This window comes from Caloenas nicobarica, chromosome 4 (assembly GCF_036013445.1).
Source record: "Caloenas nicobarica isolate bCalNic1 chromosome 4, bCalNic1.hap1, whole genome shotgun sequence".
In the NCBI taxonomy this organism is placed as follows: domain Eukaryota; kingdom Metazoa; phylum Chordata; class Aves; order Columbiformes; family Columbidae; genus Caloenas; species Caloenas nicobarica.
Window position 1 is genome coordinate 41,380,086 of NC_088248.1, and position 23,428 is coordinate 41,403,513.

Here is a 23,428-nt window from a genome sequence, read left to right on the forward strand (position 1 = left end):
TATCTTGTTTTATCATGTATTTTCCAGTATATTGTTTTATCATGATTGTGATGAAGTGTTTGATCAATATCTGTTCACAGTGCTTCACAGTCTCTGATAAGAAATGCCTTGAGGAGGCAGCTGACTGGTTTTTTTTTTCCTGGGAAAGAAGGATATGGGATTAAATTTGTTCCTAGGGTTTGATAATGTTTTGTAGAGGCTTGCAAGCTGGGAACTTTCCAAACTGTGAAGGCTGCAGCTAGAGGGAGCTGATTTTTGTTGGCTTCCCCGTGTCAAAACCCATGGAGGAGGTTGTTGAGAAAGCAAAAGCCTCTGCAAGCTGGAGCACTGGAAGCAGAGAAACCTGTGAGCTGGGATTACCTGCAGTTTGGAGAGAAGGAGGAAGGTGGCAATCTGTAGATCTTTGTCTAGATACACCTGTCTGGTGAATCTAGATGACAGAGCAGCACTTCTTGGCTGAGATGGTTAACTAGCTGAAGAGACAAAGGAAAGTGCTTTGAGAGTGAGGGAAGGTCCAGAATCAAATTTCTTTGCTGTTGGAGATGGCTGGGCCTGCTGAGTGCTACATGATAAGCAAGACAGATTCTGAAGTCAAAAAGGTTACTTTGTGCTGTTGAAGAAAAATTGTCTCAGAGATGCTGAGTTTTACTGTTGTGTAAATTTGCATTAGAATCTGGAAGAATTTGGCAGGGGGAGGGGGAGGAAAGAAGAAGGGGAGGGAAGATCCGGCACCATTGTAATGCCAGTAATGACACAGGGAAGTGCAGGTCAGTAAAAGATGCATATCAGCACTCACTTTGCTGTGATTGTATTGGCTTTTAAAGAACAATTGAGCCTGAATCACGGTCTTGTAATATCTCTTGTTCTACCAGCTGTTAGCAACCACATTTGATAGCATGATATGTATTCTCTTTGGAAAAAAAAAAAAAAAGGCTATGTAGAAAACACTCTTGCAAGTTCGTTTAATAAATTGTGTGATTTTACTTTATAATTTTAAAGTGTTATAAAGTGGTTTCAATTTTTTTTTTTAATGATTTAGGATATGTCTTTGCAGTGTGCATATGATGTATTAAAATTTGAGTGTACAACTCTTCCATACAGAGTGATTACTTTGGCTATTGTAATTAAAAATGCACACCCAGAGTGCATGAAGTATCAAGTATTCAGAATAGAATGAAGCCATGAGAGCAGAACTGAATTTTTAAATGATGCCAAAATAACTCAAATTTATTCAAGGAAATAATTTCAAGGTTCATGCTTCATGTAAAATGTCTGCGCTGGAGAGCTTTTCCAGCACGTATTTACCAGACTTGAGAACCGAAATTAGGAACAAAGACAAACTGAAAATCCTTTTTTTTTTCTTGATCCAGGTTAATTTTACAGTTATCCTAAAGTCAACTATAGCTTTTGTTTCTGTAAATGAAGTGTTAGTAAATTGCAGGTTCCTGCAAAAATGAAGGAGAAAGGCTGTATTCTTACGGTGATAGATGGAAATTTATGGACTTAACTCCTATGAACATTAATGGGAGTTGAGGACAAAATCCCCATCTATCATGGTGAGATTAATTTCCATTGCTTAAATATACATCATGAGGCAGCTACATGAAAGATATTTGAAAAATTATTTATTTTGGCCTAGTATTTTGATTTTTTTTTTAATACAATGTCTTTACACAGGTATCTGTGTCCTTATTAATTAAAGAAATATCATGACTGATACATGATCATAACCTAGATGGAGAGAATATTGTATGATTGCAATAACATATAAAACTTTATGAACAGCATACCTCATACAATGTGAACAGAGATATGTAGTGATGCCACAATCTTATTTTCACAGATCCTCAGATTTTCTACGATAGTGACTGAGTAGATCTCAGCTTGCAATTTAGTTAGCATCACAGCTTTTTCTATGCAAAGGTGTAATTGCTATAGCAGGATATGGACCTGATGGCTGCTATTCAAACAAGTTGAAAATACTAATTTTAAAATGTAAAGAAAGAAAATGCTGGAGAGAATGGTGGAATGCCATCGGCTTTCACGATGCTGTGTAAGTCATGGCTTTTCCTTTAAGTGTAAAAGAACAGTCAGAGAAAGAAGACTAAAAGGAACGAAGCATAGGTAGGTGGTAATATGAGATGTGATCTCTTTGCCACCTTTTCTAGGACAAGATCAGATGGGTGTAGGTAAACACAGGACATAAATTTGGCTAAAGGTTAAATCTCCCTTGGAATTAGGAGATAAAGATTCTGGAAGAACTTTTAATAAGGGCTGGCATCTAAAGAAGCCATTTGGGTTTTAGACAGCGTTAGAACCGATGAATATGATTATAAAGCAGAATTGCAAAGGCAAAACAGAGTAAAAGTGTGGTCCTTTTGCAAAAACAAACAGAAGGTTTCCACAATTAAATACTAAAATTCGCATTTCAGTTGTTCTGATTTGTAAACTGGATTCATTTTTGTAGTTGTGATGCATAATTTATTTCAAGATTTTTTGGAAGCAAAGGCTTAAGGGGCCAGGGAAAGAAGCCTGCCACCAGGTTCTGCAAAGGCCAGCAACTCCAGCAAAGGCAAAGCTTATGATGATTTTTAAAAACCAATTTAATCAGCCATTTTTGCTAGTCCAAACCTAAAGCAAACATAATAGTCAAAACTATGTTCTTCAGTGCAAAGCCCATTTGCTGCCCAAGTTCCTGGAATTTACTTCTGGAATGATCCAATCCAAACACTGTCTATTATTTTTTTTTGGTGAATCATTTATAAATCATCAAAGGAATCAAAAAGGAAAAATTGACATTTGCTTTACTTTTTCAGAGCCATAAATGGAGCCCAAAAAGCTGGAGCTATTTCCTGAGAAAAAACTCCAATATAGATGCCAGGAAAGAATACGAAAATATTCTCATCTTACAACAGAGAAAGAGAAGGTTAGGAAAAGATATGGATTAGTACAATCATTCTCATAAGCTTCCCACAGGCCAGGAGATAAACGCAGTGAGATTATTTTTCCTCATTTCTGGCTTGTTGTATAAGGATGAGTTTCAGTGTTAGGAGGTAACCAGATTTCCCCAGATATGGTAATTCGGATATTTGGTACCTGATAACCATGAGGTGCAGTATCTTCTGTACTAGTCTTTTCTATGTGTAGCATCTCCTAACTCATCCATCTGCTGCACCATCTCTTACAGTCTATCAACAAATCGGATATGTGACCCCGTGTTTTTATGCACAGCTCCAACTGACCTCATTCTTCATAGGCACCCGAAAACACCTCTTCTCCTCAACACCCACTAGCGATACGCAGTATGCACCCATGATCAGCTGTCGTGAGCAGTTGGTACCTCACCGCACCTTGTAACTCAGTGAGATGGATGGCAGTCAGCTGTGCTGCCTTTGTCTAAAATTTTCTTGTCCCTCTCTGCTTCATCATGCTGTTGCACCATTGTAATACCAGCCAGCATTTTATCTGATATCTTCCACCACACAGTATCTGAATTCCAAGATTCCCTTCTAAAAAGTTTTCCTAGACTAAAAGTTTCAGAGCAGAACTGCACAATATGTTTTCCATTGCTGCTTATAAAGCCAACTTTTAAATTTGAAAACAAATGATGCTATTTCTTTGCTAATTCATACACTGTAGGCATCACAATGTGCTTTTTCAAGAACAGTTTGGTTGTATTCTATACAATTTCCATACAATATGGAAAATAGATGCTGTATCTGGGAAGGGTGATATGATGCTGTCTGCTTAGAAGGCAGATTCAGCAGGGGAATTTGCATGGATTAATCTGGTTATGTTACAAACTGGACAACTGCAGACCTGCTAGAATTTGGAAAACCTCTGTCTACTCCTGTCTACACCTGCTTCCCAGGCTCAGGGTGGCAGAGGCAAATTTATGATAAAATAAAGGATATTAAATAATCCACCTCCCAAACTCATACAAGAGCGGTCTGTTGGACTTCTCTGTGACTTGACAGAAGGGAGTGAATTGTCAAATAGGGAAAGTTTTTTTGGTTTTGTTTTTTTTTGGTAATTTTGAAACTGTAAAGTGGCCTTTGTTGCGTGTTCACTCACCTGAGATAAAAATTGTGCAGTGTAGCTATTTCTGCCCATCACTTCAGTATTAACATATTGCTATATCCATTACACAGAATTTTTCAACATATTGTTACCAAAGGAGGGCATCTATTTCCTTGTATTTGAGATGATCAACTGAGAAAAATATTTGGTGAAAATCTTTATCATTAAGCTTTGCAATGTGTACAAATGAGCACCCCTTTCAAATACCCTATTAGAGACAACCTAGAATATGTAGAATAGAGCATAAACAGAAATGCGCACTTGAAGAAAAATGAAACTAATGAAATTAAAGAGCTATGACTCGTGAAATGAGAGTAATTATGGTGGCTTAAACATGGGTTAATGTAGGTTAAAAGCACATTTTATTTGTAAATGTAAGATAATCTCATTAGTGCTAGGAGCACAGAAAGTTCTATCATCTGCTTCCTAAAAACATTCAAGATAACACAGTTCTTTTCAAGCTCAGTTAAGAAATGCCCATCAGCAAAAAAGTGGCAGGAACAAATAACAGACATATGCTTCTTAATGTGTTAATAGACTGTGCTGTTGTCATTTGCCACTAGATCTCTTGGTGAGTGCCTCTTTGAATGCACTTTTAGCACATGTATTATGCTAAGCATGTTAATACATAGTAAATACTGCTGTAAATCTGCATTAAGATCAAAGTGTTGTTCCTGATCTTTAAGACCCAGAAAACCTTCAAGAAGTTGGTCAATCATATTTACTAAAATAAAAGGAGACTTTTTATATGGCCTACTATCTACCCCATAGCCTAACTATTCTGTATCCTTTGCTTCATGTATTCAGTATTTTGTCTCTGAACATTTGTAGCTGAAAATGTTGGCATTGATATTATTCTCAACCTGTAAGACCGCATAAGCTTTGTTTTGTTTTGTTGCTAACTGCCAACAATAAATGTGACAGTGACACTGCTCTTAAGAATCAGGTAATCTCTGAACATTAGGAGATACAGTGCAAATACACAGCTTGAGCTACAAAGAGAAACTCTGTAAGGAACTTTTGAGGATGTTGTGATAAAACCTGAAATACTAGTTCCAGTGCACCAATAAGAAAATGATCTGGTTTTCCGTAGGATATGGTTCCCATCTTGGCAATATGCATTTAACTTTACATGACCAAGCAATCTTATTAATTTCTCAGATTTTTAAGGTTAAGCGTGCTTAGGTACTTTGCTATTTACCATAAATAAAAAACCTCATATGTTAATTAAATTAAGTTACATTTATTTCATATCATGAAATAGTCATTTTACTCTCCTGCTGTTCTTCAAGATTTCTAAATCCTTATGTGAAAAAAGAATAGTAGCAACATGTCAAAAATGAAAGACTGGACCAAGGTTTTCCTTTATATGTGTGAAACAATATGAGTTTTACTTGGCTTGAGGATGAATGTGAAATCCTCACTTTGTGAACATCAAGACATCTACAGATCTACTACCATTCAGCTCAACAACATAGAAAGACTGGTAAAGCTGGACTCTAAGTGATGCTGATGATGAAAGCTTTTTTTAAGGGAGTTTTAAATTAAGTGATTTTTTTCTGCCTCCTCAGAACATACGTGACGTAAATTAGGTTCCTCATATGATCACTTAAACTTACACGATTCATAGCTTCCTAGCAAGAGGCAGCGTGCATGCCTTTTTCCCACTATGAACGATCTGATTTGTCTTTTGAGACAAAGAAAGGGAATATCAATTAACTGTAACCCATACTCAGAAGAAGTTGAAAGAAATGTTAAAAAAAAGAAAAAGAATGAACCAATTTACAGATTTAACAAGCTGTAAGCTAAATTAAGCTAGTTCTTTGGTTTGGCTGTCTCTCCTGATCTGTTAGACCTCTCTGTAAAACCCTAAACAGGCCTGGATGAATGATAAGAGTATCTGCTTGCCCAAAAGCTGATTCCTGCTGTACACCATAAGCCCCAATTGCACATTGACACCCTTCTCTTCCTTACTGAGAACTAGAAAGTCTGGTAATGTAAAGTTGGCACTGGGCCATTTTACAGCTGATTTTTTTTTTTTAACCCATTATTTTTCTGCAACTGTTTGCTGTGCTGTACATAACCGCAGCAGCAGAGGGTGCTCAAAGATTTTAGTTATGAGTGAGAGAACCAGAGCAACAGCGAGACTAACAGTGCCAAGAACGACCACAGTGACAGTGAAGGATGTGACTTGATGTACTTGGACTTCTTTAAAGCTGATAGATTATATGCATATCCTGTTATTCAGTTCATAGTTTTAAATGCCAGTGAGACTTCAAGGTACCACCCGGTGGCCAGGTTTTAATTTGCACTTGTTTTTTACTTAAGCCCTTCTGTTCACAGTTCGGAAAAAAAAATCATCAAAAATATATATACTTTTTTTGAATGCATATAATCAATAGAATGAAAAATCCCATGGTTCTGGCCAGGTTTGGTATTTTCTGTAACATACTACCTGGAACTATTTGTTACAGATCACGTGGTCTATCTCAACTGTTTTAATTGGCTTTCAAGGCAACACAGAACAGAATGTGATTTCCTTGTAAGACTGAAGTATTGTGTTAATTGCTAAGTTTTACTGAAAGGAAATGTTTATAATTCTCTTTTTTTTTGGATAGAAGATAGACATGAGACAAGAACTCAGGCATCCTCTTCCCAAATCCAGGACAATTTTTTTAAGGGTAGCAACTTCAGTTTTCCAAATATCCTTTTTATAGTGACCTAATTGCTGAATTTTTGCATTTTACTGACCCTGTGATCTGTCTCCTGCTTTGCACCAGATTCACCCATCCAGCCATTAAAAAGTAGCTGTGGAGCACTATTCTAATCCTGTGGGAATTGGTTAATCCTCTGATTGAACCTGAATAAATCTCCTTGGATGCCATGTCAATCCGTTTGGGATTTGCAATCTGGCAAGGCACCCAAATACAAATTAAAGTGATTTTTATACCTGAAAAAGATCATCTGCCTCTCAGTAACTTCTACTACTATGTTCCAAGGTGAGTGAAGATCAGGCAGCTGTGAACATCACTTGGGAGAAATGGGACATAAATATTTGACTTCATGAATTTGTTATTGATTTCCTAACTAGAGTTCCTCAGTTACATAGAAAGATCTCATTTTTTCCTCTTACTGGTAATTCAGGAGGATGGCTTTTGCTTAGTGGTGGTTTGTGGTTTTCTTCTTTTTTTTTTTTTTTTTTTTTTTTTCCTTCTGTGTGCGTGGTTTCGTTTGGTTTGGTTTCTTCTGTTTCTTTGGGGTTTTTTTTTGGTTGGTGTTTGGTTTTTTTTGGCTATAACTATACCAGTTATTTTTAGTCTGTGTTCTGTCATTCCAAGTATGTGTACTGATCCCTGAAATTGTAGGGATTTCAGAGTATTTACTTTTTTTTTTTTTTATGAACTTACACAGTTCTTTCATCTCTATCTATTTTAACCCTCTGTGTCCCCAAAGTACTATGTAAGTGTTTTAAAATGTGTTTATTTGCCTTTCTTCAAAATATATGGGATATTTGCATGGAGAAAGAATGTCTATATCTTCTCTCTCACCAAATTTAAAGGAGTAAATCTGTGCTCCAAGTTATCAGCATAGATGTTTCACCTGTTTAATAAGTTTATCCAAAGTTATTTTTGTTGGATCACAGTTCAACATCTAAACAAACAAAAAACCCCTTGGCTTTACTTTTACTTGTGTGTTTGATGCTATAATGATGAATTTTCTGTTAGAAAAAGTCAATTGCCAAATTAAATGTTCTGACTTTCTGTTCTCAGAATTGGATTTAATTCTTCATTTAGGTCCAGGTAAAGAGAAGCCTTAGATAACTGTTGAGCTCATTGAACATATTTAACTTGAACTTTAAACATTGTTTGAGGTAAAATATCTTACCATGGTTGTCTCTGCAATGGATCCGAAGCTGTTTATAAATATGTTGCATGTGACATTAACTGGAGGGCCTGCAAAAGACAAAAAAACACCAGTCCCTGTTCTAGAATCATTGCTTATTGAGTGACTGTAGAATATAAACCATTATGAAACAATGTTTATCGACTTAGGAGGAAGTAGTGCTACAGTCACAACTCATTTAATGCAAAATTAAGTTGAATGGTTTCTAATAACATTCCTTTTGATTTTTCTCAAAGGTACTCTACTTGACTAGCCAGTTCTAGCAATAAAACAAACAAACAAACCAAAACCAAAACCAAACCCAAAAACAAAACAAGAAAAAACCCCACCAAAAAAACACAAAACCAGAGAAAGTTAACTATTCTAAACTTGCACAGATGATTCTATGCAAAAAACCAACACCCCATTTGAAATATATAGTAAAAAATATTTTTACATGCATTTTAGTGAGCAATGTATGTCACTTCTTACAACAATTATGGGAAAAAGTGAACTTTTTCACTCAAGACTGCTGCTTTTAATCCTATCGGTCATCACTGGTAACAGAAACACATTATTGCTGCTCTTATCTCTACCGCTTACAGGAACAAATGTGGATAGGAAAGAATGGCTTAGATTCTATTCTTATTTCTCTTAAATCAAAAAAATGGTTAAGAATCCATTTAAACTGAATTTTCTGTTACCATGGGTCTTCAGTCAAATGTTCTGTCTTATCTTGCATTTGTGAAGCATCAGTATTGGCAGAGCAGTCATGATAACTGAACAATGAATCATCTTTTCATGGAATGGGTTTGAAATTATTTCTCTGCAAGTATCTGTAAAAATGGCGTTCTGGTAGAGCATGCTAATTTCTCCATTTTTTCTTACAGCTGTCAGTCTGTGTACAGCAGAAACAAAGTTTTTCCATCACGACATTTTGCTGTCGCCATCCTGCACCTTGATATTCTTATATCAATAATACATTTCAGCACTGGAGAACTTAGTTCCTTTTTGCATATGTTAGCAGTCACTAATAATGAAAGATCTATATCAGGAATTTGAGGACTAGTCTTACAAACCCTTACGTAATATTTATTTTTCAGGGTCACTGAAGTAAGAAGCTGCTCTGCCAGAGCTGGTGGTTTGCAACTAGCAAAATCTAATGTGACCAATGAACTTGATATTAAATACTTGAAGAATCAGAACAGCCATTACAAATTCTGCCAACAGGACACAACTTGGAACATCCAGTTTTCTTTTCTCAAGGCAATATTTGCTTTGAAGTACTATATGGCAATTGCAACAAAAAATCAGTGCGTGTACTGCAGTCATTATAATACACAAGACTACAGCTATGGAGCAGAATTCTAAGGTAAGGAGGTATCACTCTGCAGTCACTTTGACACTATTTTTTTTCACTTTGTTTAATTTGCTGAATTGATTAATTCGATTAATTATTTAGAGCTGTTGAGCATATCCAATACTGCTCAGAATTCAATAAAAGCTTGACATTGACAACTCCTGACAAGGACCAAGAGAAAAAGCAAAAGCAGGGGAGAAGAACAAAGGCAGTCACTAAAAACTGTCAGGGAGAAAATTGTACTTCCTGACTATGTTTGATAATTTGCAAGGCAAGGCAGCTTTCCTTTCAAACACTTTCATGTTGTACTACTTGTCAACATTTCAAATTTGGTATGATACTATCTTGTTTAAAATAGTATTATGCTTCAAAGTGTAAGTTTGCTGTATCAACATAGTTGTTTTTATAAAGAAAAGCCCTAAATCACTACAACATTGATGCTTAATTTCAAAAGCAGCATTACCAAAACATAGTTAACAGCTTGTTAAAAAGAGCATGAAGGGATAAGTTAAAAACACCTTTCAAACGGTCTAGAGATTACTCAAAGATACTGTGCTGAGAGTAAAAAGGAACTTCCCAAAACATGGTCAAAAAAAAGAAGAAACAAAGCTGTTAAAACTGGAAGTCATATTCAAACACAGAAACAAGCAAGTTTAACATAAATTAAAGACAGAGGGGAAAAAATACAGCTGAAACTTGCTAGAGGCAGAAAAGCTAACAATAACTACCTGCAAGGTGTTAAAAATAGAATCCTGCCAGGATCTGGAAGGTGAAGTCAAGAGAAGATGATTAAGATATGAAAGTATCCATGAAAATGAAGAAGGTCAGGGCAAAAAAACTAAACGAAATCTTTGTAGCAGCATTCGTCTCCAATTGCAAGCTGTGTCACATACTTGAGCTATTCTGATGGAAGACTTCTATGAAGACTATAGAAGACATTTCAGACTAAATGAAGAGGAACAAACTGACAGGTTGAGGTGATATCAAGCCAGATATTATAAAAATCTTTGCAAAACTGAAAATATGAATCACTGTGAGTCAGCTGTCACATGTGTCACTTTTGTTATCAGTGGAAATGTGTACCGTGTCCAGCACCTATAACTCAAATTAAAAAAGAAAAACAGACTCCAGATATGATGGTGGATGACGTTGACAATGAACTTTATCCCTGTAAACCTTACCTCTGTACCGGCTAAACTGGTAGAAATCATAAGTGTTATGATTAAGAGATATTGATTAATATTATTGTTGTTGAAATTACATCTCTCAGACCTACTGAAGCTCTCTGAGAGACCTGAAGAGCATGTGGACAAAGACAATCTAATTAAATAAATATTAATTTAAACTGTAATATATAATTAAATTCATTAAAATAATTTATTTGGAGTTTCAAAAACTTTTCAATGTGATCTTTTGTTGAAGGCTTTTTAAGAATGTTAATCTTGATGAAGTGAGAGACACTCCTTTTATAGGCCTTTTTCTTTAAAGTTATTAATGTTAGGAATAAATAACTATTTTCAAAATGCGAGGTTAATGTTGATGAGTTGAACCACAGATCTCCACTGAATCTTTTCAGATCAATATTGATGTCCTAGAAAGGAAGATATGGCAATATAATTTTGCTTCCGATATAAGATTATTTAGTGGTGCTGTATATAAAGCTGACTGCAAAGAGATGCAGAAAAATCACAAAATACTGAGCTATCAAGCAATAAAATGTTTGATGAAATTCGTTGTTGGTCAAATGCTAAATAATCCTTTCTATGCATTCCTACAGATGGGCTCCAAATGAATTATTTCCATGCAGGAAAGAGAGGCTAGATTACTTACGGATGGTTCTCTGGAAGCGTGTTCTGTAATTAATAAAAACAGGAGAATGCAAAGAAATACATTTAAAAAATGGACTACCATACAAACAGATCATGAACTTCCATCTTGAATACTCCAAAATTGCTCCTCTGTCTGCCTCAAAGGGATATATTAGGGAGAAAGGAGATGTCAAAAAGGCAAACAAGGATCACAAATTCTGTGATGTGCTGCCACACAAAACAGCTCAAGTAGAGCAGATCTCTTAGCATTGGAAAAGAAATACAGTAGGGACTGATATATAAGTACACAAATCTGTAAAGATCAAAAGGAAGTAATAATTTTCCTTCATTTCTCAATATGTCATATGGCCATAAAAATAAGTAAAATAGTCACAAATTCAAAATAAACAAAAAATGATACTTTTCACTGTTCCAAAACATGAAGATTTTACTGCCATAAAATACTGGAAAGGTCAAAAGTATAAACAGCTTCCAGAAGTGATCAGAAGAACATATTTATCTATATTATTTTTTTCAGTTAAGTCCTGGCTTAAGAAGTTCATAAACTAATGATTGCTGAATAGTGTTTGGTAATAGATCATTATCAAAGGGTACAATCAGGACTGTATAGATTTAAAAATATAACACCTCTTCTGCACCAGAGTAGTGCTGAGCATCTTGAGGCCATGAAAATTTTTACATATGGATTACATACTTGTGTCCAAATTTGAAAGACAGTGAAGTATTTCCCATATTTGCAGGAACAGATATAGTCTGGGATATGGAACAGCCGAGTAAGATAAAGACCTTCCTATAGGTTTGATGTACTGGTAATAAAAATATTTTGCAACAGGAACAAAGATTTTACAAGAGTTCTTAATTTTCTGTTTTATTCCATAGCTAAATAAATACCAACAGTCTTCTCTGTTATTTCTGTTGAACAAGAACAGATATGCAGAATTCTTTATCCAAAAGCAGAACACTCAGGTAAAATACATAATTATGTGTTATTGACCAAGATTAATTATGACTAGAAGATGGCAACTAAAAATCTTGTCTACATAGGATTTTTATTGGAAGAACTAATGATTTAAAATGCTTACTTGAGTTCTCTTGTTAGTAATCATTCTGTTTCTTTAAAACTGTTGCCAGATTAAAAACTCAAAAAGGCATTAAGCCCCAGCACTTCTTCTAGGACTAATAAAAGTAACCAGAAAGTGGTAAAGTCACTTAAGCAGATACTTATTCTTAGTGATAGATCAGAATCATTCTGGGCAGATTTGTTCAAACTGCATAGCTGTCTAGAAGATTTAGAATGTGCACTTTTTGAAAAAGAACAATGTCAAATTAGGTTTTGTCTCTTTAAATTTCAACAGTTACAAAACAAGGCTCTAAGTCTTTTGAATCGTACTTTCAAGAAGTACTGTATTGAATTCACTAATCTGTAAGCCATCTGCCTGTTCTTCACTGTAGCCCTATTAGAAGATTGTGATTGCTTAGTGTCCATGACAAACTCCAAAATCCAGCCTTCAAATAAATTTACAAGCTGTAAGCTCCTCATTTTTAACCACTTGTCTGTAGCACTTCAGGAGACTCGAAAAAAGAAGAAAACCTGCAGTTATTAGGCTTTGCCTGAGGTCTTCTTCTAACCAGCACAGCTTTACCTTAACTTGAACTTGCAGTTTGCGTGTTAAAGAGTATACTGTGGCAACAAGTCAAGATAACTTTAATAAGGAGCAAAAATAATTTAACAGCTACCACTCATGTAAGAAAGTAATTTTAGAAATACAGTGTTTTGCATTACTTTGTAAATATTGTTTGATACATTAACCCTCCAGGAAGCCAGGCACTGGAACATTCTTCAGAATAGTTCCGGCAAGGAAAGTCCAGGGGACTTATTCTGTATGGCCGTCAGGGATATTGATCATTGTTGTAAATCTTTTAGCTGTATGTTTGAGTTTCCAGCGTATGTTTGTCAGTATTTGAGAAATATCAGCACTGATAACTTATTAAAAGCAAAGCACTTCCAGCTGCAGTAAATCCTGGGTAATAAGTTTATATATACAGCATCAACTGTTTATGGCTTACTGGTAAGGAAGTAATTTGACAAAATTTGACTTATTTGGTCCTTATGAATCAGCGTGGGCAAATTCTGGCAAAAACAGTAAATAGCTATGTCTTTAGAGTCATAACCACTTAAGTTTCCGGGACTCGGAGATGTCAAAAAACTATAAAATGTAACGGTGAATAAGAATTAAGATGGAAAGGCGATGACAGATGACTTAAATGAGGAAGGCCTGTCTGCTTGAAGGAAAAGTTTTGTAGTAAACATGGAATAAACCCCACCTTATAGTGAAATGTTAGAGCTAAGAGAATCTCTTGGACTCAAGAAGACAGGCATAAGAGAAGGTGGCTGAGGCAAAGTAAGAATGATATAATTTTTAGTCACAATAGGTTTATTCTTTCAAAAAAACCCCCTATGTTCTGGAGAGTTTAAAGATCAATAACTTGATTTAAAGATTCAGAAATAGAATTACATGTAGTTCTGCTGTATTATTGGAACTCTTTGCATTCTAATAAAAGTCAATTTTACCTAAACTTCCCAGACTGCAAAAGTTAGAATGGGTGATATTTGTCTGTATAATAGTTTGTATATTTGTATAATAATGTATCTTGTATAATCCTTCACTAAATACTCTACTTTAGCATGCCTGAGTCTGGATAATATGTTTTGCATGAAGACTCTGCCAAGATGTAATCAGTGCATTGCAAGCTTTGGACTCCCAATATTTTTTGAATCTCCTTTGTCTTGTTTGAATCTCCTTTGTGATAGGTGCATAAAAGTCAGACACCAAGAGACAATTTCAGTTATTGAGAACTAGCAGTTTCAATGAGGAACTGAGAACAGGGAAAGGAACAAGAGGAAAGATGGTCCCTTCTCTAATTTCAAAGCAGAACTGTGGCACAGGAGGGAGGAATCTAATTTGGTGATAAATTGGGTAACTAAGATCAGCTCTCTTGAGTTTGATAGTCATGTCGTTAACACACTCGCCCTTTTATTTAGGATCAGGCACATATAAAGGATTTGGCCTCTTTTTCATGGAACTTGCATTCTGGAGTGCTTCAGGCTATGGTAGTCCAAGGGGAGAATTTGAATCCACTAACAAGCATTTCAGGAAAGAAAAAACAAACCCAAGCCCTCTTAGACAATTCAAATCTAGCCATAAGGTATATTACTACTGAAACAAATTGTCATAGCAAAGAAAGGCAAAAGTAAGCACTTTTCTTTCTGTGAATGTACTTTGTTTTCATGTTTGTTCCAGAAACTGCATTTGTGTCAGTAGAAATACTGAAAACCTGCAAGTTTAGGTTTGAAATTACCTTTGAAATTTGGCCTGATCCTTGCATCGTAGCCTGACATCCTACCCATGAGCTTGTCCAGGAAATCAGACGGTGACATTGGCATGCTCCGAGATCTTGCACTGTCTGTTTCCTTTGTGGCCACCAAGCTAACAGCAAGGAAAAACAAACATAAAAACAGAACAAAATATTTTGTTAGAGAAACTTTGATTTTATGCAGTCAATCCCTTAGTTCCTTCTTGTATGAACAGGAGAGCAGGAAAGCTACGACTGCCCTTCAAACTAGGTTATGCTTCAAAAGTAGTTGTAGCAAAGACATGGAAACAGTAAATTCTTTTTGTATCTGTCATTTTATATGCTAATTTTATTTTGCTAAGCTGCATCATTATAGGTTGCTGTTACCACTTCCTCAGGACTTCTGGAGATTAGTAACACTGCCAGTCAACAGTGATCAATCCACTATCACAGAGCTAAATAATGTCCTCTACATGAATAGCTGTACATGTAGAATCTCATAAGTTGGAGTCTATTCTGAGATTGGTCTGTTTAACTGGGTGTGGTGTACTAGAAGCCTAGGTCAGAAAAAAAAAAAGTAGTAAGGATCTTTCACAGAATAATAGTACTATCTCAATTTTTGTTCAGCCAATGTTTTATGTTGATATTTAAACATGATACAACATATCAAACAGTCTCTTGGCAAATGGTATTCTTCAACATGCTCTTAGAGGTTTGTTTTTTCTTAAAACAAAAGTGACTGCTGCAGTGGAAAAAAAACCCCACAACTTACTGAAGGAACTATCTTAGGGCAAAATTTTCATCTCGGGGCCACATGGCAAATGTCATCTCCTATAGCCTCCTTTCCATATGTATGCAGAACCGCCACTGACATTGTAAAGTGTGTTCCACACATGCCAAGAGAGAAAAGTATCAGTACTATGATCAGTCATATGGACCTGAAGAAAAAGGTCTTTATTGTTGTGGAACTCTTACTTGGACTCTGGCCAACACATTGAAGAAAACAACACAGTCAATAAATTATATATACAAATAGAATTATGAGTAACATTGTGATACACAGTGCCGCTAAAACCTTTCATGGTTTTTGGAGTCTCAAATAAAAGATAAAGACCTTTTCCTGTTTGTGCTGACTTCTAGTCAAAAATCTGTTGCAGAATGATGTGAATCTCCTACTTATCCACTTCATTGTCTCCTGTTAATACCAACTAACTCTTTCAGGAGTGCTTAAATATTCCTTCATTTAGAAGTAAACACAGCAAATAATGTAAAACCGTTAGGAATTTTCTATCTCATAAAAAAACCCCCATGCTGAACTTTGCTTGTTAACAGTGGATGCAGTTCCACAAGGAAAAATTCTGTACAGGTATATGTGTATGCAGATGCCATGTTTAGTGCAGACTGGGAATACTTTTATTTTTCTTCCCAAGACTGTGTTACTCAGGACAGGAAAAGTTACAGTTTTATGGCAACTTCCATTTAGAAGGTCTACTAAAAAGTCTATCTTCAAATTTGAAATTTAGATGTAATATCTTAAATCAAAAATTATTTGATATTAAATCTTGAGTGTTACAAATTGGGACATGCACAGACTATGAACCTAGAAACCTATAGAATGCTTTGTTTTACTCATATTTTAATTAAACCTGGAAATTAAGACTTTTAATTGCAATCCTAACTGAAATCAGAGAGTTAAAAATTAATCTTTCTGTTTATTTGTTTATCTAGTGGTTATGCTATTTTATGTGTAAGTTGGTTTGCATATTCCTAGATTGTTCATAAATTTCTAAATTATTGGATATTTATATTTTTTTCTGAATATTTTGGCATCACTTTCAGTATTATCTTTTAGAAAAAAAGGTGTCTTTAGTTTCCTTCAGTAGCTAACCTAGTTCTTCATTTCTTCCCATAGCTGGAGAATGTATTTCCTTTACTGAGAAAGTACTTTGTATGTTATTTTTCTAGTTCAATTTGAAATTATCCTATTGGTCTCTGACATAATTTTCTTCAGTTTTATTATACATTGCCTCCAAAAAATAAGCCTCTGGTTAAGTGGTTAGAGAAGGTCACACTCTTTTCATGAAGTATGAATGTAGGTCCTTTTAGTGTTAATGCATGTAGCTTCCTCCTCGACACACAATTATTGCATAAACCCCAGAAACAGCTTTGTGTACCTCGAGAGGGGATTTAGTCTGACCTGTTGCATTGTTTTTAAATAATTGTGCATGCGTTTTCTAACAGGCAGAATTACAAGAATTAAAATATCAGCAAAACTTTTATACTGTGGTGCATTCAGAAGTATGCTACAATAGACTTGTGGTTAGCATAAAGTCATTATGCAACTTTAAATCACTGAGAGGGGAAGCTGCACGTTTTTGTTCACAGACAAAAGCAAAAAAGGCTTCCCATTGCTGAAGTCTTTTATTGGAGAGAGATTGTAACCTCCCACTCTTCTGGTATATTAATATTTTACCAGGAAAAGTTACCAACTAGAATGGTAGCCCTGTTAGTCACTCTATGTTGTTCCTGTGAGCTATTGGTAAATATTGCTAACAGTTATAAGGATTTAAACCATCTTCAAATTTCAGATTTAAAGCAGTACTTTCTTTGACTTTCCTGTTGTGTCCTGAACATCTTTAGAAGTTAAATTAAGTCTTGCCAAACAATTAAAAATAAATTTGTTAATGAAAGTAGTGGATAAAAATAGAGAAAATAATAGAAGATGTCAAACAATGTATTCAAAAAAATAATTTGTGACTGGTTGAATTTACACCATCAAAAGTTAGGGTAAGAATTTTTGTTCCAAATAAGCTGTTATACAAAACCGGGTATGAAAAGAAGATTAGAATCACCAAAACTATAATTACTGCTATCTTTGCTTTGTTCTGTCTGTTAAATCAGTGTTTACCTAAAATGAGAGGAGATGAGCTTTGCATCGTGCCTTGAAGACTGTCAAGTTGGAATTTCATGGACTGAGGTGGGAAAATATCCTGAATTACAGATCTCTGACAGTGCATGACCTACCAAAAGTCATATTTAAGTAAGAACTGGTTAAGTCAAGCTGAGGATATTTACAGTGGGATATATATCCTAGAGAGTAAGAAGGAGCATGGTACAGCCAAGATGTGGTTTCTCTAAATCAGCACTCACATCATAAATTCTAGACAAAAAGGTGCTGTAGGGGGTTGTAGTAAGAATGGTGTTCAGCACTGACATCTATGATCTGGAAAGAAAATATAACATCATTGATGGTTTAAAACTAAGAATTGCAAAAAAAAAAAAAATGACAGAGGTATAAATATTGACGAGGGCAAGAAAATAAACCAAATTCTTACATTCAGACCATTTAAGTAGAACAGTTTAAAACAAAGAAATGTTATTAAGAGTTATATGAATTTGGAATTTGGGCAGAGTTGGAGATAGTGGTGAGTCTGAAAAAGGATTCAGAATTCGTCTTGAGCAACTCAGCACTGTTGTAGTCAAGTTCTCACTGCACTACTGTGTTATACATTGGTGTGGAAAGAGTGAAAAAGTGAGTAGGAGCATGAAGTTAACTTACTATTTTATATGATATTCATGACACCAGTTTTGGGACATTGTATCAAATTCTGTGTCCAAGTTTTAAAAGGACATTAAAGCATTAGGAAACGTACTGAACAAAGCCACTAAGACATGATCTGAGAGTTAAGGGAAATTTTCTTACAGTAAGAGACTTTAAGAGCTCAATCTGCTTAGTTTATCAAAAAGAAGATTGAAAAATAACATGATTGAAGTGTATAAATACCTCAAAGGGGCAGAAAATGATGGACATTTATCTAAAGAAGAAAGGCAGAGGACAAACAATGAGAGACAAATTCAGATGGGAATTCAGGCACACAATTTTAATAATAAAGATAATTTAACAGAAGATGAAACTGTAGCAGCCAAGACAGTATAGCTTTCTGGAAGACATAATTTAGCAAAATATAAGGTGTTGTGTTTCATATATGGGTAGCTTGGAGAAAAGGAATGACATATGATATATAGAAAAGCAGGCTAAATTCAGGGTAGACATTACAAATCTCATGCAAAAATCTTCAGGTTGCCAAAAGACACATTACAGACTTGAAGAGGTTAAGGAAGGGAAGCAATGGGAATCGTTCAAAGTGGAAAAAGGTGTCTTCTCAGAATTCTTCTATGGCGAAGCTGGGTTGCAGGTTTGCAGATGCCTATGCTGTAACCTATAAGCTGGGTCGCAGGTTACATTTGGCAATGTTGGCCCATTTTGCACAATTCCTTTCACAGCAGGATATTTGACCTGCCCAGCGGTTGCATGAGCATCAGCTCCCTGCACGGTATAGAATTAGGTTCTGGAATGGAAACTGCACTTGAGCTGCCCAGAAGTTACAGGCAGTTTAAAAATCGGAGGTTGACCACTACTGGGAAGAAATGAACTATTCTGTCTGTAACATGCACCTGCAAGGAGGAAAGAATTTTAGGCTAAATTATAACATTGTCATGAAAGCAAATGGATGTGAAGAGGCCAGGGACAAATTTAGATCATAAATTAAAAGGTTTTCAATCACTGAAACACTTTCATTTGGGAATAGTTTAGTACTTTGAGTAGAGGTAGAAAAGCCCTGTGTGTTTCAAGACGAAGCGAGAGATTAGGATTCTGTGACATGTACAGACTGTGATTGCAAGTGATGGGACTCACTTCTAACCCCACTGCTAAGGATATGTTTGCATTATCATTCTTTCATGCATTTAAAATAATTACCAGTACAGAACTCTGAAAAAGTATACAGTTAACACAGCTATGCAGTCAGAGCACCAACATCTATCGAATTTAAATTGGAGATCTCATCTAGCAGCTGGCAATTTAGCTAGCAAGAGAAAGCATGGGTCATGAATCTCTGCTCCTGGAGTGTCCATTTAAAGTGGGCACGTTTGTGAGAGAAAATCCTGCTCTCCCTTCCTTTCCTCCAAAACAAAACAATGGAGAAAAACTCTTCAAAGGGAATTTCACAATCTCCACAAATGTTTCCTTCTATAAAACATTTAAAGCTACAAAAATCAGATTGCTGTCCCATGTTTTTTTGAAGAACCACTGTATTCCTACTCATAAGATTTCTTTTTTCTATCTGCCCCAAAATTCTGCACTTTTTTACCAAAGCACAAATAAATAAAAGGAACTTTACAAATGAAAATGCTTTATATATGCTTTATTTTAAAAGTTATATTTTAAAAAGTAATTTCAATCATACTGACTTTGAGACTTTTGTATTCTCTGTGTGCTACAGGAAGTCCTGTTTTTCACTGATTTCTCCTCTCTTTTTTAAACTTTTCATCTTCAAGGTGGGTTCTTAAAAATCACTTTCAGTTGTGTTGTTTCAGCCTTAAAAGAATACCTATTTATTTGAAAATATTGAAGAAGTAGCAGGCTACTCTTAATACTTGTATATGAAAGATTGTAGCCCTCCAGAAGAGCTTGATAAGAATAGTATAGACAATAAATGGAGGAAGAAATTACATCTTACACCATTTGCTCTTTCCAGTTTTTTGTTGTGAGAGGTGGAGATAGAAATAAAAAAAAAAAATAAATAAAAAAAGAGCATGGTGTGTTATAGTGACACCTTCCTCTGGAAACTTCCCAGAGAATAGTTTCCAAGTCCAAGTTAGAGCACTCCCCTAATTTATCCAAGTTATTCCAGAATCTCACTAACTTACTTTTGAATACAATTAATGCAATTAATCTTTTAATTAATGGTATCTTCATTTTCTTCCTTCCACAGTTATACTACCTATGTATTTTATCTTGAAAATCTTATATTAACACCAAGTTACTGTCATATTTGGCTTGCTGATTTTTCTTATATGATCATAAATTATTTATTTTGTCTCAAACACAATCCATCCTAGCTATTCAGAGAGGCAGAAATTTTGTATTTCATCTTGCAATGCATACTACAGAGCTGTTACAGGATGCTTTGCATGCATTAGGATGGTCCAATAGCTCCTTCATTTCATTACTTATCTTATTGTTTAAGACAGCAAGTGTGGCCAAACCCCTGAAGCAATTTGATCTTGTGTTTGTGGTCTGTTTTCTCCAGCTGATGTTTAAATGTTTTTAATGCACTTTACATTAAAAAGCTTTGCAGATAATCTCAAGGAAATTAATTGCATACTCATAAGAAAAGCAAAACCTGCAGCCGACCAATGTGCTCTCACAAACAGCAATACATAAAAGCGTTTCAGTAAATTAATCTGAGTTGATACTTATTCATTGGCTCACCAATGACAGGTGAATTAATCTCATGATTACTTCCCTTGATTCTGTAACTGTCAGTAACAGTGATAGAATTCATTAGTTTTAAAACAAAAAAATATTCCATATAATTAACAAGGTCTGCTAAAATGAAATGATTCTCGAATAGATGGTGTCTGATAATTGCATTTTGAAAACTGTGGCAGTAAGATTTTGTGGTATGAAGACAGTATTTAAATCCTCTTCTGTGCAATATAGATCTCTCAATAAAATGTATTTTATATGACTAATGGAGAAAATGAACTTTATGTTTGAAGACGTCGAAGATTTTGTTGTTGTTGTTGTAAAGGGAGTGTATGTAATTAGCCGATCTATTAATTAAAGTAGGAAAATAACTAAAAGGATCAGCGTTTATAGTATGTAGCATTTGCACATTATTCCAAGAATTAATATAAACCTGACAAAAACCACCTTTTTGACAGAAGAATGTTCCAGAATGTGGCAGCTTAAAACAAACAACAAATGTTGACAAGAATGACCACTGAAAGTCCCAAGCCCATTCAAATGAAAGTGTTTTGTATATTTGAACCAAAATGAATCCTGCTCTTTCAGAACAATAAGAACTGCTTTCAATTTTAGGAAAAAAAGAGTCACTGTAAAACATAAACATACTAACTAGCCTCATTTTTGTGGATAAAGCTGTTTCCTAAAGTTTTTTCCAAATCTTTGCACAGTTTGCTGTTAAAAGGCATTTGTTCAGTCAAGTAGCATGACATGTTCTTCTGAGGTGTGATGTGTTTAAACTTGCTACCTCAGATGTCAGAAGAGAAATGCAATTCATTTCAATAAACAATTTCACATTTGGAAAGTCTTGCAGATAAGGCAAATACTGTGGACTGGGAGCTCAGAAGGCAGGGGAAATATGTTTAAAGCAAATATTTTTAAAAATTGCAATAAAATTATAAGGCAATCTCTTCAGTCTACTGAAAATTATAATCCTTCACAGAAAACAGAAAATAAATAGATTTCTCTTATTGGAGGCCACTCATCAGCAATATTGCTTCACGAAAAACTGGGGCCACTCTGGAAAGACAGTAGTCCTGGAAATATCGTACAGAATTAACTGTAACCGCTGTCCCATTCAGATTCACAGAGAAATAATTTCTTCTGAGGAGCAAAACAAGACTCAAAATTGAGCTCCTTCTCTGAATTATCTTTTGGAAGACTTGATCTCTTTACATTATCTACATTGTAAACCCAGGGTAACTGAACTCCTCATTTAGATGCCTGAATTAGATAACATTACCTTCCTCTGCAGATCAAGGTTAATGCAAGGAGATCGTTTCCTTCCAACTCCTTTCTATTCCAGCACAAAAATAATTCTACTTGAGCTTTATTTGTGAATAAATTAATCTCCTTCTGAAGCACACACCAAAAAAAAGTAAAAAAAAAAAAAGTAAAAAAGTGAGTTTCCAAAGGCAAATGAAGGAGAAAGAATTAAGTTTGCAATGTCTTAAAGACTGAGATTCCAAATTATTTTTTATTGTTTCTGTTAAAACTGACAATACAGTGTTGCTTGCTAACTGAAGATGAAATTTCTTTTATTTGTTGTAGGTCATGAAGTTGTCAGTTCCCGATGCAATGAAAGTGCAGATATTCATATCCTGCAATGTTTTAGATAATAATAATCTTATCAGGTCAGAGAGAAGCACAGAACTCTTAACTCACGTTTGCCAAAGACTGTCGGTTCAACTAACAGGAGCAGAAGCATTGTATCACCAAGAATATAAAGAGACATTTTCTAAGAAAAATCCTCAGGAGAATTTTTGAATATTTTCTGTGACAGGTGAGATTTTTCTACTGATTTTTTCACAATTTTAGATTTTTCTAGTTGACCTTTTGTCCTCTTATTTTGAATAAGTTCAAAAGGTCAGACTAATTTTAAGTAGAGTTAATCAGGACACATTTTCAGCCAAAGCAACAATTTTTATGTGCAACAAACAGTAATTTTCTGGTTTAAGATCACTAATTGTCCATTATTTATTATTTTAGTTGTTAGAAATGAAAACAACAATGAAAAGTATATGTGATTGCATTTCAATGCAACTATCAAAAACATTTTTTCTTTTGGATTTGGAAAAACATCATTTTTCTGTTTCAGTGACTGAAGTAACATGACATTTTAGTGGTCTTTCTAGGTTAGGCAATGGTTAAAAGTATTTTGCAAAGATGTTCCTGATAGCTTTACGGTGTCATATTTTTTCCCTTTTATTAATATGGTTGAGAATTCTTCCAACCCTTAGTCTTTCTCCAGTCCCGTTTGTCATAGAACTAAAATGATATAATGTTTATAGCTTTTTTACTTTATGTACTATAGTTTTAAAAGGTTTGGATTGCTGTGGCTTTTCTTAACAGAGAGGAAAAATAGCGAATTATGTGGTTTTAACTCTTCTGATTAAGTCACTCTGACCTGATCACCATTCTGTGGGTCAAAGGACTTTATATTCTAGATGAGGCTAAACTGGTATATACTTCTTTTTGTTTATGACTCTGTGTATATATAAGCACAATACTTTACTACTTACCCTTTTGAAACAAAAATGGAGAAAACTAATTTGACAGCATTCTTCATAATCCTATTAAGATATATATATTGAATAAGCTACAGGTTGTCTG

The 23,428-nt window shown here is 34.9% G+C and overlaps 1 protein-coding gene across 3 annotated transcripts in view; it reads right to left on the bottom strand.

Annotated features, from left to right (window-relative positions):
* The window catches only part of GLRA3 (glycine receptor alpha 3), an 81,335-nt gene that overhangs the window by 47,027 nt on the left and 10,880 nt on the right, over nucleotides 1-23,428 (bottom strand). For 2 of the 3 annotated variants that reach the window (XM_065634035.1, XM_065634034.1), the window contains exons 1-2: nucleotides 14,512-14,596; nucleotides 7,966-8,033 (exon numbers count right to left, since the gene is read on the bottom strand). In XM_065634035.1, coding sequence (XP_065490107.1) covers nucleotides 7,966-8,033; nucleotides 14,512-14,596 — 153 coding nt within the window. Of the gene's footprint in view, nucleotides 1-7,965; nucleotides 8,034-14,511; nucleotides 14,640-23,428 lie in introns of those variants that run through there. The other variant, XM_065634033.1, reaches the window with a different exon arrangement.